Raw genomic sequence first — 19589 nt, 5'->3', positions numbered from 1 at the left:
GCCATGGGCCTCCAACCATGTAGAGCATTGATTGGCACACCATGGGCTTCCTCAACAACACCACGTTGCTTGTTCGTGCCTCAGTTATATAGAGATGATGATGTACTTGGACCACATTGCCCAGTGGGCTACACATTGCACCCGACACGTGGCAGTTGATCCAGGGCCCAGAGGAGGTTTTGTCTCTTTTGAGGGGACATGGGAGGGCATGTGTCATCGTCTAACCCTCATTAATGGAGCATCGACTTGTTATTGAGCCACTTGGAGACCCATGAGACCATTGCTTGTGCTCCATAGCCACTTGGGAGCACCACATGATGTTTTGCTTGGAAATCAAGGGGCCACCCCCTTGATCATTATTCACGGAGCCCTCTTCTTCATCATGGCACTTTGAGGACTCATTTAGGCCTTCCAACGACCCTCTTACCATTATTTTATCATTTTGGCTAGCTTTGGATGGCTTATCTTTCACTTCATGAGCTATTTGGTGGGCTTGTCACCAAAGATGTGTTATTTTGTACATTAAAATATTGTTAGGGGCTAAATTAGGCTAAATCGAACTTGAGGAGCCTCATATAAATAAGAGAGGCCTCAGTTTGTATTGGATCATCACTTGGGGATTTTCATATGGACTAGAAAAGAATTTTACGTGGGGTTTGGGAATGCTTTGGATGTTCATAAATGCACTTTGATATTTCGAGCTGTTTTGGAATAATTTTGGAGCCTCTTTTTCATGGTATAATGGATAGATATACTTCATATTGTCTAGTAAGTGCCTTTTCTTGTTGAAAATCTTTTATATAAATGGAATTCGTTCTCATAGTGAAGATTTATGCCCTAATTTATTTGACATCATGCAAAATTGTGATCTTGGGAAGTTTTGCATGTGTTACTCATTGATGATATGAAATGAATGTTCCTAGTGGAAAATTATTGTAATTTGTCCATGAAACTCCATTAACTTTGTTTAAAGAGGGTAATTGTTGAAAGTGGCAGCTAGGGCTTCTCCTTTTGGCCTCCTTAAGGACCTAATTAGCTCATCTAAAGCATTTGTGACTCCATACACCCAATGGTCTAGGCACTAGGCTTGTCCATGGTGGTCACCCTTAAATTTTCTCCCTAAAATTCTCTTTCTTTCTTGTCGCTTTAAGGATAAGGAGGCCCTTCTTGTAGGGCTTGAAATAATTTACTCAAATGTTTACCTTAAACATAATATGAAACCTTTTATGAGAATTTAACCAGGATCTATAATATTAGAATTTATTGGTTTGATGTTGAGTACCTACCTGGGTTTATGTGGTTGTAGATGCTTTTGATTTGCTCCTGCTCCTGCTCTTGTTACCAAAAGACCAAACCTCCCATCCAAATTGGGTACAATCTAGGTTCTCAGTTCCAGAATGCGTCTCAATTGATGCAATCTGGTCCTCGTGCCCAAAAACTTAAGAACAATTGAAACTCCTCCTCTGAGTAAGTAAGACTCTCAGAAATTTCCTCTTCTCAGCCCCCCCTTTCCTCAAGATTTCCTTCCTCCTTTTATTTCTTTGCCCATTGCCTTCCTCCCATCTCCGTGTCTTTGTTTTTGTTATGTGGAACTTTTTATAAAATCAAATCTCATTTGATTTTATGGATTTTATTTGAATACGTAGGATTTGATTTGATTAAAGTTTATATTATTTTAATAAATTAATTTAATTTATAATTTTAATTAATTTATATTATTATTTTATAAATTTTAATTTTAAATATAATTTGCAAATTAAATTAACATTTTCTTTTAGTTAAGGGTTTATCTCTCTCTCTCTCTCTCTCACACACACACACATATATTTAAGGTGGTAGACATATTACCTATCTAATTTGATATATTCATGATATTCTGGTGAGGTAGGGATTTATTTCAATAATCAATTCATTACCTTAATTTAGACATTTCCCTGTATTAACCAGTGTATATATAGTGCAATACATGCGGGTCCATGCATACGTAGCTATCATATGGATGTCTTGCATGTATGCTAATATTCGTATTTTGTTTGTAATAGTAGGTGGGCCATTACACATTTAGGGTTTGGTGCGAAATTTCAGGGAGGAGGAATTTTTGAATTTCGTTTGGACCAAATTCTTCCTTTGTGTCTCTGCTAGGAGTCCTCAAGTTTTGAATGAATTCCAACGGTGGAATTTCAATATAATTGATGCGCTAGCTATCACAAGTGGGAACCCTAGAAACCTAATCCTTCAACTTGGGGGTTCTTTGAAGGCTTGCAATTTAACACTTGTTGAAGAATAACATTCATAGCCTTTTCTTATGCCTATCTTGACCTTGGATGAATTCTTATCTTGTCAAATATCTCAACCCTGGGTCTCGTATAGTATTTCTATCAAGGGGTTTTTCGTGGAAAGTCTTGTTAGCTTCTGCCAAAACTCTCACTTTCATTGAACCTTTTCATTGAATGAGCCATCCTTGCCTCACTTTGAATCCTAATATAGACACATTAATCACAAGTGAGGGATACTGGGATTCCTTCTATTGGTAAAAATTCGAAAAGAGGACGGGACTTAGGCTATGGTGACAGTGGGCCTCTGTCCTAGGGCGTTGTTGTGCCCTCTAGCTTTAGCCTATTTACTAGGCCTGCTAGTTTGTGCAGCAATAGGGATTTCACACAACATGGAAATGGGTTAAAGTTGATATTTTCTATCCATCTCTGGAAAACGATGAATGGATTTTTTTTACATATGCACAGCTGAACACATCAACTAATTTCTCTGCCAAGATGGTTCCCTAATTTGTGCCCATCTGTGTTTACAGATTCAGGTGTAGATGTGGAATGTAGAAATGGAGGTGGCACATCTACAAGAGATGATGGATTATTGGACTATGGACTAGCGTGCTGTGTATCATGTGTAGAGTGCCTCTTGAAGGGCACTCACCTATTCACTCAGTGCATTCGAGAGCTTCAAGTTATAATCGACCTCAATGCATGGTTGGTCAAGCAGTGATAGAGTGCTGGGAAAGGTGAGCCAGTTGGCCCCTTCCTAGGGCCCAAGAGGTTCCCCAGTTTGACGAATGTTTGAGTATCCCTCTGGCCATCCTAGAGTTAGTGCGCCAAAGAACCCCGGTACGGAAACAATGAATGGGAACCCATTGAAGTCGATCTTGAGCACATGACTAAAGATGGGTGTCCTCCTAAAGACAAAGATCCCCCTCCAATGGTGCTTTTGGTTCTACCAGCTTCTTGATCTTCTTGTTTACTCTGGCCAGATGGCCTATTTACTTGTGTTTTTGCTTTCTGCCTTTGGCACTGTGGATTGTTATGACTCCTTTATTTTGATGCTCTGCATGGAAAATTTGAACAGGCTAGGTGGTTTTGCTTTGTGGCCTTAGCTTGTGGTGGCTGTTTTCATGACCCTTTTTTCGTAGAAAAAAATGTACTTTCATTCTGTATACTAATAAAACTTTGAAGCATTTTTATCAGAAAAAGGATGAAATCAATGATTTTGAAATATAATTTGTCGTGGTTTTCGAGCTTCTCTGGCAATGATTCAAACTAGAAGGGCTGTTATTAGGATATTCTTTTGCAAATTATCAGCAGTGACCTATTCAGATGTTCTAATTTTATACACGAGCAGTGTTTCTTTTAGTCTTAACTCTGGGCCAAACGTTATGGACATGTTCTTGACTAGTCTGATCCCGTTATCATATTACTCTTTCTTCGTTATTAAGCACTTTTCCAGTATTGACATGTTACTTTTGATGTTTTTGTTGACAGGGTGTGCAGGGCATGGATTCATTCCACATGTCATCACAATTGCAGCAGGGGAAGTAAGTGCACTTTGGAAATCTGACCCTTACATATCTTTCTTAGGACATGTTTAATATGTTCCTTTACTCCTGATGCAGTGAAATTTCTGGAACAATATATAGACACCACGGCTGTAAATCCTGAAATAAATTAGGACCACTATTACTAGTTTGTTTTTTACTCACATGGATCATGGACTGTGCTGCAGTATGATAATTTTAACTGATAAAACAAAATATACCTAGACATCATGACTTGCCTTTTCCGATTGCAAGGGTTTAGATTTGGAGGGGTTTTCACTTGTCATTAAAAAGTGGTTGTCATACTTCTGAGCAGTTATGCTCTTTCTTAATGAATGTGTATGCTCATAAACAGCATGAAAGTAAATTGTTTTACATTTTATATTCCCAGGGACAAGCTGTCGTTGCTCAGTATCCTTTACCGTATCAAAGCGGAAAATATCTCGCTTTGGGGAGCCTTGCATAAACTCTTAATTTTTGGGTCATTGAGAGTATTTTAATGGTTAGTTAGGTAGTGTATAACTGAAATTACATTCCTTTTTTATAATACTGTACATAAATATCGAAGAAAGTAGAACTTATCACCTTTCCTGTTTACTGAGGCTTTGGCTGCAATAACTGCAAATTAGCAAGTAGATTGCTTAGCAAGGAGTGTCATCTCAGTCAAAAACTAAATCATGCCAAAAGGGAATTGCAAGAAGAACCTTTTAATATCGCTAAGTAGATTTGTGGTTGGGACATTGAACATCAACTTTATGGCTATGAGAATTACAGAGTCAAGGGGACTAAGAGTAGGGCAGGAATCAATTCAAATAAGCACTGATACTATGCTAGGACAATGTAGTTTTACCACTTGAAACAGAACATGCGTTAAAAAAATTCTCATACTTAAAACCCAGATTGGGGTTTGACAAAAGATCAGGACAACATAAAGACATTTTATGCACATTTTCAAAGTTGTTTTCTTCTAGTGGTTGTGACACCTTTGATTTTCTTGCTGCTAAGAAGTTCATCACTGGATTTCTTCCTTGTAAAATCCCTATGTTTGGGTAGTCCTTTTGATCTTGACCTTTTGACAAACACGAATTGTTTGAGAATTTACAAGACATTGCCAAGGGAAAATCGGATGGGTTGCTTTGTGAGTTTTATTTTGCTCTTCATCCTGTGATTGACAATGATCTTTTCTGGCTGTGCCAAGAGGCTTTTAATGCAAGACACATTTGGGATCAAGCCAATGCAAGCCTTATTAAGTTGATTCCTAAACAGATGTGAAAGGATACAGTTAGCACTTGGTGCCCAATTACATTGGTTAATGTTTTCACATGTTATCTAAAGGTCTTGCACTTGCATTAAATTTATGGTTATCAATTTTTTTCGGCCTACGGAAAACAATTTTTATTAAGAACTTAGGGTTGCCAGAATTGTTCAGCATAAGCAAATGGAGTTTATTAATTGTTGTTTCATCTCAGAAATCTTATCACAACCTTGGAAATTCCTGACAACAAGGAAGCATTAGAATTTAACTCAAAAATGTATGAAACACTTTATGTGCTAGTACAAATGACCATTTGATATTATAATATAGAGGTTGAGGGTGAGGTGGTCTAGACTCTAAACTACCATAGGCAACTTAGGGTGCTATATGACAATGTCATGCAGGATGAGTAACTTAGAGAGAGTGGTATGTGTATTGTGGGTAGCCTACCTTGACCTCTTGCTGTTGTATTTTGCTGCAGTATCACTAACATATGCGACATTTATTATTATCTCCAAGATTGCTTGTCTATTATTGTGTTGTGTGTGCACCCTATTACCCAACAAAAATGGGGACCCCTAGGAGAGCTTTTCTCCTACTCATCTTCTTCCAGCCGACAACCCTTGAGAGCCACCTTGTAGCTGATGTGATGTGCCACTTTATCTCTGCTCCCTACATCAGTTGTATGTTTTCTTGCCCATCTATCAAGAGCATATGTTAGAAGGTGGGCAATCCAATCCAAAAGGTATGTTTTTCATTGTGCAATCGGGTGCTTATGCTTGTTTTTCATTTGGGCATTTTGGGCATGGATTATTGGGTGACTTGGAAGGAAGGGCTTTGACTGTGGTTTTGTTCCCTCACCTTAAATGGGGGGTTAATCTTCAATCCTAGTCTTGTGGGATCTCCCCTATTGGCCTATGGCTTTAGGAAAGACACTACTTGGGAAACCCCGATTTTGGTAGCGTGGTCCCATTTTACCGTTCCACATTTTTCACTCCCCTCCGCACATTACGAGAGCCCTTTTCATCATTTCCTTTCTCTGGGTCCACAGGGCTCTGGCACACCTCCTCCCCTTGTTCACATATCTAGGTTGGGCCTACAAATGTTGCTCAGTAGGTTGATGCAACTAAAAGAAAGGTAAAAGCATATCATTGCCACAAGCAAGAAACAATAGAAAAAAGAAAGATCATAAAATGCAAAAGATGGTTGAGACATTTAATATAACACGTGGGCAAAAGCCAAACATGAGCTCTACCCCTTATCATGGCCATCACCATGGTTCTGAGGGCCCATGAATGCCCCTTACATCATAGAGGAACCCATGCATGTCTCCAACCCCTGGTGGGTGATGAATTGCCCAACCTTAAGGGGGTAATAACTGCTATACATTGTTCACAACATGCTCTCATTTCCTGGAGCCCCGAGCAGTAATACAAAGAAAAATCAAGAAAAAGCAAAAATGAAAATAAAGGAGGATGGAAAAACAAAGGCTAGGGTAATTCATTTATCCACGATTGCTCCCTCCTTACATCTATATACTCAATATATGGACTTCCCTCATTATTGCTATCATTTTACCTATGGAATTTGGTCTTGAGACCCCTTTGTCCCCATCTGTTTCATCATCATTCATATGCCACCTATTAATTGAAGGATGTACTGGGGACATGTCTTCCCCTTAGGGGTTGGGAACACCTAATAAGATTGTTTATTAGCCACTTCTACCTAGGGAAGTAACACTATTACCTGATCAAAACCCCAAATTTGGAAGATAAGCCTCATATGAAGTCTTAGTTTGCCCTTGACTAACAAGCTTGGTTCACTTAGATGTACTAATGATTAATTGTACCTAATGGTGAAGATGCAACACTGGACATTATGTGTAATTGGCAAGTGGTTTCATTATGGGTTGGGTAACTTAGTTGGGGCCTAAGTCCATTAGAGGAGCATATGACACACCACAGGTGCAGTGTTGAGAGCCATGGGACTCTTATTACATGCAGAGCATTGTTCCATTCCGTGGGCATCTACAACACCCCCAATAGTCTGCAATTTGCTCCACATTATTCATGAGATGATGCACTTGGACCAGCATGCCCCAATAGGCTTAACAGTGACACATGGTTTAGCCGTTGATCTGAGGCTCAGATGAGGTTGTCTCATCCTTTGAGACGTGGGAGCACTAACACCATACTCTGAGCCCTTGAATTTGGAGCAGAACCAGGCTATTCTATCACCAGGAGATCCATGAGACCTATTTTGTGCCCTAAACACAAAACTGGGGTCCATTGGATGATTTGCATGGATATATGGGGGCCAACCCCTAGAGGATGGTTTTAGAGCCTGTTACCGCTCAATCTAGCACGGGGTCCTAGGAGGGGTTCCAAAGGGACAACTACTAGACAAAGTGGCAACAATGGGACAAAGACCCACTATCACCCCAGTCAATGTCCCCTGCTCTTTACGGACTTTCACTGATGGGAGTAGTCCCGGTATAAGGGAAATCACTAAGAATGGTATATCAATGAGGGAGAGATAGTGATTTCAAGAGCGCATTCAACAAAGAGACTCAAATGATCGGGGTTGCTTGCTCAAGAAGCAAGATGTATGGCTCTCCAAGAAAGGATTAAAGGGAAGCCTAGACCTAGGGAATAGAGATATTACTTGATAAGGGATGCCATGGACCTAAGATTCCTAAAGGAAGAAGGGTTTCTAGGTGGCCTTGTGAAATGATAAATTAAAGAGGTATGGGACCATAAAGAAGCCCGAGTGGACCCAAATAAGGTCAAGTGTTTCATATGAAACTTGAAACAAAAAGGTCATGACCAAGTAAGGGAGGAGAGAAGGATCAAAGAAATTAGATTTGACTTGAGTTTTCAATACAATGATCCTTGATGAAGCCAATAACCAAGTAAAACCTAGGGACATAAACAAAATTGGAGCTAGGGCTCGAGATATTTCCTAATCTAGCCGTGGGAAATACTTCAAAATTTGAGAGGGCCTAACGTAGTTGTAACGTGTAGGTCAAGTTTCACTCAAAATGGATGGCTACAAAGGATTTCGTTTGATGCCCTAAGAGAGCACTAGGGTTAGGGCTTAGAAAGAGGGAGGAAAGGTGAAGACAAATATTCGTTGAGGTGATCACCAAGGATAATATCAGTGCCTTAGCTTGTTGGGAGATTGGAGTCAATGTGCTTTCAATCTTTGGAGTTCTTTTACCTAATCAAGGAGTCCTTTAGCAACTTCGTATGGCCCTAAGAGGCAGCAACTAGGTCACCAAAAGAGTTTATACTTCTTGTTGTTGAATTTGATGGCTTATCAAGGTAATTATGGAGATAATTTACTCTTTAGGTGTTGAGAAATCTAAGGGCAACTAGAGTAGATGATTTTTCTTACTTTGATAACTGCTTGTGATGTATTTTACTTGACTTTGTTAGGCGAGGAGGTAACTCCTCAAATCAATTGTGTTTCTTCATTAAGATTGCTCATGGATATATATAAGGAGGGAGAGACTCTTGGGCTTCACCTCCCAGTGTCTCTTTATATTCCTATTCTCCATTATTTACTATTTACATTATTTACAAATATTCACCCAATCCTAATGATTAGGTGTTAGCATCCCCCCTTTAATCTGAAGGGATGTTGGTGAGTCCAAGCATCGTTATGAAACTTTCGAACTTTTCTCTTCCGAGAGCTTTAGTGAAGATGTCTGCAATTTGCTCATTAGTGGAACAATGGCATAGATGGATTGTCTTGGCCTCAACATGATGTCGAATCAGATGGTATTTTGTATTGATGTGCTTCGTTTGATCATGGAACTTTGGGTTCTTGGCCAACTTTATTGCAGAGGTGTTGTCAAGCCACACAATTTCCTTTGTTGTCTCAGCTGCTGCCACATATTCTGCCTTTGTTGTGGCATTTGCTAGACTGATTGTTTGCGTGATCTCCGAGAGACAGCTCCTGATCCAAGATTCATAGCATAACCTGAAGTAGATACCCTAGTTTCTTTGTCTTCATCGAAGTCCGAATCAGAGTATCCTATCAAGCTGAAGTCGCCCACCTGTGTATACTTGAGTCCAAAGTCTTGGGTTCCCTTCAAGTACTTTAGAAATCTTTTTGCAGCAGACCAATGTCCATCACAAGGCTTTTTCATAAACCTGGAGAGGATTCCAACAACAAATGAAATGTCCGGTTTGGTAGTAGTCAGGTAGTTGAGACTTCCGACAAGCTGTCTATACTTTGTTGCATTCTCAAATTCTTTTCCTTCAATGGATGTGAGCTTTAAGTTTTGTTCCATTGGAGTAATCAAAGGATTGCATTCAACCATGCCAAACCTGTTCAACAGATCTCTAGTGTACTTCTTTTGAGAGAGGAATATAGACTTTGGATGTTGAGTTACTTCAATACCAAGATAGTAGTGAACATAGCCCAAGTCAGTCATTTCAAAACCTTTCCTCAATTCCTTCAATATGGATGCAATGTAGCTCTCATTGTCCCTTGTCATCAAAAGATCATCTACATATACCACAAGATATACAACTGTTTTGCCAAATTTCTTGACAAACAAAGTTGCATCATCAAGATCATAATGGTTGAAGTTGAGTTTCAGAAGATGCTCAGTTAACTTTTCATACCAGGCTCGCGGTGCTTGCTTGAGGCCATACAAGGATTTCACAAGCTTTCATATCTCCATTCAAGAAAGTAGTTTTTACATCCATTTGATGGAATTTCCAACCGTTTTGAGCTGCCAAGGCAAAGAGTATCTGGATGGTAGCCCATTTTGCTGTGGGGACAAAAGTCTCTTTATAATCGACCCCTTCCTTCTGTGCAAAACCTTTTGCCACAAGCTTGGCTTTATGGTTGTCAAGTGAGCTATTAGCTTTATACTTGTTCTTGTAGACACACTTGCAACCAATTGGTTTGGTTCCCAATGGAGGATCAACCAACTTCCAAGTGCCATTCTTTATCAAGGCATCATACTCCTTTTGCATCGCCTCTTTCCATTCATCATGAGAAGCGAATTCTTTGAAGGAAGTTGGTTCAAAATCTGTAGACAAATTCAGTTCACAATCATAAGAAACATCCATATCAACAGGTGAATCAGAATCATTTACATCACCACCATTTTGCCTGGTTGAATTTCTTGTTTCTATCTTTCCAACCTCATCAAGATGAACACTTTCAAGTGTCTTTGTCAGCCATTTTCGAGGACCTTTTTGAGATGGCCTAGGTTGCTCAGTTGACTGAGTTGGGACCGAATCAAGATTGAGTCTCCCAATTCTGTCAATCACATCACTCAAAGTATCATCAGTGGCTGGAGCAATGAATATCAAACTTTTCTCCTTGAGAGTGTTTGCCCCCCTTGACTCTAAAATTTCTTCTTCCCTTCCTCTTCGACCACCTCTTCCTCTAGAAGAATCTTGAGCATGATTCTTCTCTTTATGTGCAAGACACAACTTCTTCAGAAGACTGAGGAGCTATCTTTTTCCCTAAAGCTTTCTCTCTCTTAGCAAATTTATTCACAAGGGAGTCAAAGGTAATCTCTTTGAGGTTTCCACTTGCTTCCAATGGTTCAAGATAATTTGAATAAGTGGGATATAGTGCCTTGACAATAGCTACGAGAGGAATGTCTAGTTGAACATCAGTGGTTTTGATATCATGCATAATAGATCTTACTTATGATGCTAAAGCAAGAGGATCATCATTTTTCAATTCAAGGCTGAACAATTTAATCATCAATTGGACAACTTCAAGTTCAAAGTGTGAGTCATAGAGTTCCTTCAACTTCTGTAAGGCTTCAAAAGCATTTGAAAATGGTGAAATATGGCTACTCACCTCTTCATTTACAGGTGCTGCAATCTGTTGAAGAATCTAGGGTAGTTATAGTTAGTGAGATTCTTCTTAGCTTGATAAATATTTGTGAGGTGTTTTTAACTTTTCTTCATAGTCTTCACTTGTTATTATTAGAGTGTGTCTTCTTAGTTCATCAAATAGCTACCAAAAACAAAGAGACAAGAACACAAGGTGTTGGCATGCTGCCAAGGCCAAAACCTCTCCCTCTTGGAGAGGAAAACCCGCACAAAATTCTTCTTAGAGTGATTCCAATTGATGAATACCAAGACCACAATCCTTGACCTGCTAGGCCACTCTAAGACCAAGACACCAATCCTCTTCTAGCTGTGAGATCATCATTACTATTGCAATACTGAAGTCAACTTTACTACATTACTGAGATTGCCATTACTGCTGTAGTACCAAGGCCATTACTTCTTCTTTATTGAGATCTTTGTTAAGATTATGACCTGAGGATCATGATTGAAATTATTATCACCATCATCTAGAACACTTGCTGATACAGAGTGTAACCTTGTTATATATATGCTGAGTCTCTAGCTATGTTTCCTTCATGTATTGAGATCTTTGTTGTTATAGGTATGTTGTGACTGTTTATTATGTCGAGACAGAGTATCATAGTTGAGTTACATCATAACGAATACGCTGTGCTCATAATTAATCCAAGACTGTAATTATGCTGAGAGAGAAACTATATCAGTTATGCGTTGACTCAGAGATAATGTTGAGATTGTAATTGCGTTGAAATTGTGATCACAGGAATGCCGAGACAATGTATTCTCTTTGTTCATCGAGATAGAGTATCCACCAAGATTGTATGCCGAGATACTACACTTCGCGGTGCTTACCGAGACTTAGTTACGATGAAGTCATTGAGATTGTATTTATGTCATCCATTCAAAGAGCTTGATGCCTTCTGAGATTGCGAAATCATTCTCACTGTAATTGTCTTTTAATAGTCCGAGATCTTGTAGCTGTACCCACGAAGAATCTCAGAGAAATCTGAGTTATGTCATTTCTCTTTTGCGCTGACCTATTGGGTATATATAGTGGTCTGTCCTATGGGTAAGCCGACTTGAGTTCATGAATAGATATGTCACTTTAACTGAGCCGACATGACTGTTCTTCAATATATATTTTGAGACCGACTTAACTGATTTCTTCATCGTTTTGCAGGCAAACTTCTTCGTGCTTGTCTTGGAGGGTTGTTCTAGGCTTGTATACATTTTACATATGTGCTCAAGAAGAGCTCTTTACATGTCTTTGACTCTTTGACTTTCCTAGACCTATGGAATGAGCAAGAAACTCATTCTTATCATTTACAACAATAATGTTTTCTTTTCTTGACAAGTACAAAGATCAAAATTACATTTGTAAATACCGAACCTAGTTACACTTTCTTCCACATAATCAAGGCATAGGCTTTGTTGTTCTTGTTTTCACAAATGGTGATCTCCTTATTTGAGGTAGGCTTTTTAGGTTCATTATTTCCTTCTTCGACACAAACTCCTTTCCACAACTCATTGAAAATGAGAGTGTGTTTTATCTTCCTTGACCATTTAGGATAGTTTTCTTTGCTAGAGAGAACTACTCCAACTATAGAGATCAATGAATGCATTTAAAAATGTGTACTATGTAAAATTGCTCTTCTACTGGAAAAAAAATGCACTTCTGGTAGCAATATGTGTAAAAAAATGCACTCTGATATATTAAAACAGAGGTATTATGTGGGGGAGGTGGTTTATGGGGAAGGGTTTATATGGACAACGTGTAATGGGAGCGGGGTGTATATGTGGGGGGGGTATTATGGGGGAGGTAACATATATTTGGGAGGGGGAGTATACGGTGGTGTGGTAGTGTTTAAACAGTGGTATGGTAGCATTAAGAGTGGCCAACATTAACTATGCAACATACAACGTTCAAACAGGAGTATAGGTATTAAGAGCAGCCAACGGATAACGTTATATGTCAATGGGGACAATGGTATGGCATCATTCAAATAATGGTATGGTGGTATTTGACTGAGTGGAGATTTTAATTGAGCGGTGGTATGATGGTGGTATTTAACTGGAGTGGTGGTATGTGTATTACGCAATGGCACAACATTATATATATTATAATGTTAATTATGTAGGAGCAACGTTAACTATGCATTCATTCCACAAATCAAAGACATATGCCATTCAACGAAGCAACATTACCATGTCTCAATGGAGAAACATTACCATGTCATTCCAAAAATAACACAATGCACCATTTATTCACCATACACCATCCAAGCAGTGAATATCGAATTACAGTGTTCAAAAATTACTCACAGAAGTGAGGAATTACGACCATCAAAAAAAATTATCTCACCACAAAAAAGCATTCAACACATACACCGATCTCTGTCTGATATACAATCTTCAAATAAGTTTCAACGCAGAGCCTTCAAGTCGACATACCTCAAATGCGGTTGGGCGTGCAACATCGCACAACAACATCGTACCAGTTTCCAGCCACCGTGATCGCCAGAGTCGATGCACACCAGCATATTCAATGAATACACATGCAAAATATATAGATAATCAATGAATCTATTGAATTGATTTACAATGAGTAGTAAAGCTCAATAAATATTACAACTGTATTTACAGAAACAACAAGTTTCTACTAAGAAAGTAGAAACAACAAGTTTCTACTAAGAATATAGAAACAACAAGTTTCTAACAAGAAACTGCTAATTACAATCATAGATGAGCATTAAACACTAAAATGGCATTATGCTAATACCCTCCCTTAATGCTCAATCTATTGACAACACCTATAGACCCTCTGAATTTTACAAACTTATCAGGACCAAGAGGCTTGGTGAAGATGTCTGCTGGCTGCTCCGTTGTGGGAACATACAGCAACTGAACGGATCCATCTTCAACAAGTTGGTGAATGTAGTGACAATGAGTTTCCACATGCTTTGTTCGTTCATGGAAGACTGGATTCTTGGCGAGTTTGAGAACTCCCTGATTATCACAGAACAAGGGAGTAGGACCTGCCTGGAAAACATGCATATCCACAAGCATATGTCGAAGCCAAACTGCCTCGCAAGATGCCTTAACTGCTCCCCGATACTCTGCTTCTGTCGAGGAGAGAGCCACTGCCTGTTGCTCCTTACTAGCCCATGTGACAACACAGGATCCCAGACTAAACACATACCCAGTTGTAGATTTACGGTCATCAACCGAACCAGCCCAGTCTGAATCTGTGTAACCACTGAGTGTAGGATCTGAACTCCGAGTGTACAGAAGTCCATAATCAGGAGTGCCTCTTACATAACGCAGCACACACTTTGCTGCTATCCAATGATCAGCCTTAGGAGCTGACATGAAGCGTGAAATGTAGCTCACTGCAAAATTGATATCAGGTCGAGTGGCAGTAAGGTAGATGAGGTTGCCCACTAACTGCCTAAATATGGTTTCATCCACAAATGGTGAGGATGACTGAGCTGAAAGTTTGAGCCCTGGTTCCATAGGAGTCGTGGCAGGTTTGCAATCTTGCATTCTGAACCTGTCCACGAGATTTCTGGCATACTTGGACTGAGAGAGAAAGATGTTGTTCTCAGTTTGCCAGACTTCCACCCCTAAACAGTAATGAAGAAGTCCCAAATCTGTCATATCAAAAGTGCTGCACAAATCCTGTTTGATCCCATGGATCAAATGTGCTGAATTGCCAGTAATGATAAGATCATCCACATAGACAACCACAAACAGAATATCATCACCAGTATGTTTGATATATAGGTTTGCATCAGATGGACTCCGCTGAAAACCATGATCTGTTAGGTACTTATCAATTTTCATGTACCAAGCCGAGGGGCTTGTTTTAGACCATAGAGTGCTTTGAATAATCTACAAACTTTCTGTTCTTGACCGGCAACCTTGAATCCTGGAGGCTGCGTCATGTAGACTTCTTCCTGTAAGTCACCATTTAGAAAAGCACTCTTTACATCCATCTGATGGACTTTCCAACTGAACTGAGATGCTAAGGCAAGGACAAGCCATATGGTACTCATCTTGGCTGTAGGAGCAAAGGTCTCCTCATAGTCTATGCCTTCCTTTTGTGAGAATCCTCGAGCAACAAGGCAAGCCTTACACTTGTCGAGGGTCCTGTCAGCTTTGTATTTCATTCTATACACCCATTTGCAGCTAATGGGCTTCTTCCCTGTAGGAAGATTAGAAAGGGTCTAATTGTGATTCTTCCGAAGACTCTAGAATTCTGCTTCCATAGCCTGTTCCCACTCAGGTATACCCTTAGCCTCTGAATAGGTTTGAGGCTCAAAAACATTGTGTAAGTTAGCCATAAGAGCAAAATTTATTGTAGGCTGTTGTTTGCTCTTATTTCGGGAAGTTCTACCTTCAAGGAGCTCATTATCCCGGAGATCACCAATAGTTTTAGCCCACCATTTAGGCCGGAGAGTAGAAGAACCAATATCAGGAGTAGGTGGAGGAGGCTCAGGAATAACAGGAGCAGCAAGAGGAGGATTATTTTTCGGAGGAAGCTCAGGTAGTGCATCATCAAATTCTGATGCTGCATCATCCCTCCCATCAGGTGGACCTAACAGAAGAAGAACACTGTGAGGCTGATCCTCAGAGCACTGCTCAGAGGGAGGAGACTGAAAGAACCCTCTGTCTTCATCAAACACTACGTCCCGACTGAAGCTAAGACGACTAGTGTCTATATCTATCAACCTATAGGCCTTGTGGTGATCACTGTACCCTGTCATCATGAGTTTCTGGCTTTTGGAATCCAACTTAGAGCACTTAGCAGTTGGAATCCAAACATATGCAAATGAGCCAAACACTTTGAGGTGACTGATCTGAGGCTTACGACCAGACCAAACCTCTTCTGAAGTCTTCCCTTTAACATCCTGAGTAGGGGATCGGTTAAGAAGATAGATAGCAGTAAACACTGCTTCAGCCCAAATTTTTTTCGGAACACTCCTGTGTTGTAACATGGATCAAGCCATTTCAACAACCGTATGGTTGCGACGTTCAACAACACTGTTCTGCTGAGGAGTGTAGGGTGTAGTTAACTGGCGTTTGATGCCATGGGTATCACAGAAGTTGGAGAAAGCATAAGAACAAAATTCCCCCCGTTATCTGTCCTAAGAGTTATGATATTATAGGCAGACTCTTTTTCAACTAAGGACTTAAACTTCTGAAAGATACTAAATACATCAGATTTATGTTTTAGAAAGTACACCACATCTTTCTACTGAAATCATCTACAATAAGCAAAAAATATTTGCAACTAGTAACAAAAGATGTATTCATGGGACCACAAATATCAGCATGAATTAACTGGAGTACCTTAGATGCGCGCCAAGATTCTCCATCCTTGAATGGAGACCGATGTTGCTTGCCAGTTTGACAGGCGCCACACACGCCCAATTATTGAGTCTGAATATCAGGAAACCCTGACACAAGTCCTTCCTGAGATAGCTGAGAAAGACACTGAATGTTTAGATGCCCATATCTCTGATGCCATAGAGTGCTGATGGGAGAAACATGAGCTGCTAGAGCCACTTCTGGAGAATCACCAGTGTCAAGAAACCTGTATAGGCCATGATCCTCTAGGCCAACTACAACCGTAAGACGAGTTTCCCTGTCAATAATGGAGCACTTGTGTGCACTGAACACCACATCGAGCTGAGGAGAGTTCCTCATAATCTGGCTGACAGACAACAAATTAATTTCATACCAGGAAAATAGCACACATTCAAGAAGATGAGTGTGCGTCCACTAGACTGGATCTGAATTGTACCCTTGCCAAACACTGTGTACTCCTCACCTCCACCGAATACCATGGAATCACTGAAAGATGAGAAGTTAATAAACCAGTCACATCTGTGAGAGAAATGACGTGATGCACCAGAGTCAATGTACCAAGCAGAAGACGGGGCATGATTTGAGGACCTCTTAGCCATAAAGGCGTAAAAAGCAGATTCTGTCTGTTTGGAATGTTCTGCAACATTCGCTGTCTGATGAGACCCTCCCTGTTTCTTCTGTTCAAAAGCAATCCTCTGTCGGCAATCTTTCTTCATGTGGCCGAACTTGTGACAGTAATTACACTGCACATTTTTCTTCTTAGCGGGATCAGAAGGTTGAGAAGAACCTTTCCGCTGAAAGGACTGATATTTGGCAGCAAAAGCATTTTCTGAGGAGGCTGATGAAGCACTACTACCAAATTGCTGTTTCCAACGATCCTGCTGCAGGAGTTTGGTGCATAACTCCGGAAACTTCAGATCAACATTAGTGGTGGTAATGTTGAGTGTTTCTATGAAGTGTTCATAAGGTTTCGGTAGACTTTTTAGAGTGATGACTACCATATCTTCTTCCTCCATGGTCCGACCAATGGCTTCGAGCTGATCTCGAATGTCTTTAATCTTGTTAAGATGTTCCTGTAAAGACATATGTTCGTCCATCATGATGGAGAACAACTGATTCTTTAGAAAGAAAGCTCTGCTCTTGTCGGATGTTTCATGTAATTCCTTCAAATGTTGCCAAATGTCGGCAGCTGTCTTGCTGGAAGGAATCTGTGGTAATTGATCATTAGTCACAAAGAGTTTGAGAAGCATAATAGCCTCTCGATTTCGATCATCAGACTTATCTTGATCTGTACCGGATGTACCAGGACAGAGCTCTTTGCCCAAAACGAGCTGGTCAAGACGCCTATATTCAAAAATGGTCAACATTCTCTGTTTCCAGATGTTATAATTGGTGCCATTAAAGCGCTGACTGCCTTCCAACATCAGATTGGTTAGCGAAGCCATCTGCACGTTTCCCAAGACACATAAAACACCAAAGAAATCCGGCACGGATTTTAATGCAGATGTCGGCTGATCCGGACAAAATCTGACAGGTGCTGGTGCAAATAGAACCAGAAATCACTCTGAGAGGCTTAGGCAGGGAGAAACTTGGAGAATATTTGTATGCCCAGAAACTAACGTGTAAAAAAAATCTATATTTTCTGAAGAATCAAAAAATATATATACTGAGAAATTGATACGGGCAGGTTACCAGCAATTCGTGGTCTCCACAATTACTTCTTTATGCAAAAAAAGAAGCTATATAACATACCAGAGTTGACTGTCCCCCAAAAAATACGTAACCCACCAGGATGGGCCCATGTGTTATCACGTCTGGTTTCAAAATCTTTAGATTGACAAGATTTGGTCCCTTTGAGAACGTTGCCACGACAACTCTGCCACGACAAGCGACGATGACAGAAAGGACCCTGATGAAGATTCAGAATTCGAGTCAGGAACCTGCTGTGCCTCCGCCAAATGCCCTGTTGTTAATGCGTTGCGTTGCAGATCGTCGTGGTGCAATACTAGACGGATGACTATTTCTGGCTTGACGCCGAGCACGGTGCCGCCGAGGCGTTTGATGGCTGTCAGCCTCGGTTATTCGATGGCGGATAAGGCGGTGCTGCAAGGACGAGCTGGGCGGTGGGTAAGCTGGGTAAGCGGTCACAGGCTCTGCGTTAGCCGCCCCGTATGAACCTACCGGATACGCTGCCACGGGCTCAGACTTGCCCGCACCATATGACCCTGCAGGATATGTAATAGTGTTGGTCTTTGCGGCAAAAAACTGTCAGTCTCGTGGTGGTGACATTCGTGGTGTTTTTCACCAACAGCCCACACTCGTGGAACAGATCCGGGGTTGGACGCGGCGGCAGAGGGCGGCTTCGCCGATTTCAGATTCGTCACTCTGGAAGTCTATAGTCACCACGAACAGCGTAAAAAATCCACACGGTAAAAAAAATCAAGTTCGAACAGCGTCAAACAGCGTGCGGTCCAATGAGGCGAGATGAGAGTAGTTCGAGCCTGGCCAGCACGAAGCACGAGGGGAGTGTATCAAGTCTCTCGGATGACACCAGAAACCCTCACGAAACCACCGAAGAACAACTCAAACAACGAGAAAGCATGCACTTAGATGAAACAATGGCATCTGCAATGATGCAACAAATTCAAAACCTAAAGAGCAAATTCGAAATGAAGCACACAATTTTTCACACAAATGAAAAATTATTTCGAAAAAAATACCCGTGCTCTGATACCATAATCAATGAATGTATTGAATTGATTTACAATGAGCAGTAAAGCTCAATAAATAATACAATTGTATCTATAGAAACAACAAGTTTCTACTAAGAAAGTAGAAACAACAAGTTTCTACTAAGAATATAGAAACAACAAGTTTCTAACAAGAAACTGCTAATTACAATCATAGATGAGCATTAAACACTAAAATAGCATTATGCTAATAATAGATACCTACAACAATGCACCGAACAACATTCAATCACAACACTGCAAATATTTAATGCATAAAGAAAAGCTACAACTCCTTTCAACGCATGTGAACCAACAATCATATGCACCAATGGAGGCTTTCGTGTACAATGTTTAGGTTTCATATGCAAGTCAGTCTTCAAAGTAGAGATTTGGGACACAAAGATTATGCATGGCAGGACAAACTTTCTGTTAAAGGAGAGGGGTAGAGGACAGACTGCAGAAAAAATGGTAGAAGGGAGTTACAAGGGCAGAAAGGGATGCCAAAAATGGTGCTGGCTATTGTTGACACCTAATCATCAGGATTGGGTGAATAAATACAATTG

At 40.3% G+C, this 19589-nt stretch overlaps 1 protein-coding gene across 1 annotated transcript in view; it reads left to right on the top strand.

Annotated features, from left to right (window-relative positions):
• Nucleotides 1–19589, top strand: part of LOC149206864 (AT-hook motif nuclear-localized protein 10-like) — a 199619-nt gene that overhangs the window by 60994 nt on the left and 119036 nt on the right. The window contains exon 2 of the mRNA XM_089395611.1: nt 3768–3820. Coding sequence (XP_089251737.1) covers nt 3768–3820 — 53 coding nt within the window. The remainder of the gene's footprint in view (nt 1–3767; nt 3821–19589) is intronic.

This window comes from Pinus tabuliformis, chromosome 1_2 (genome assembly GCF_031772625.1).
Source record: "Pinus tabuliformis cultivar Carrire ecotype Pingquan chromosome 1_2, CPIR1, whole genome shotgun sequence".
Taxonomy (NCBI): domain Eukaryota; kingdom Viridiplantae; phylum Streptophyta; class Pinopsida; order Pinales; family Pinaceae; genus Pinus; species Pinus tabuliformis.
Note: the sequence above shows the minus strand (reverse complement) of the source record. Positions and strands in the feature narration are given on the sequence as shown.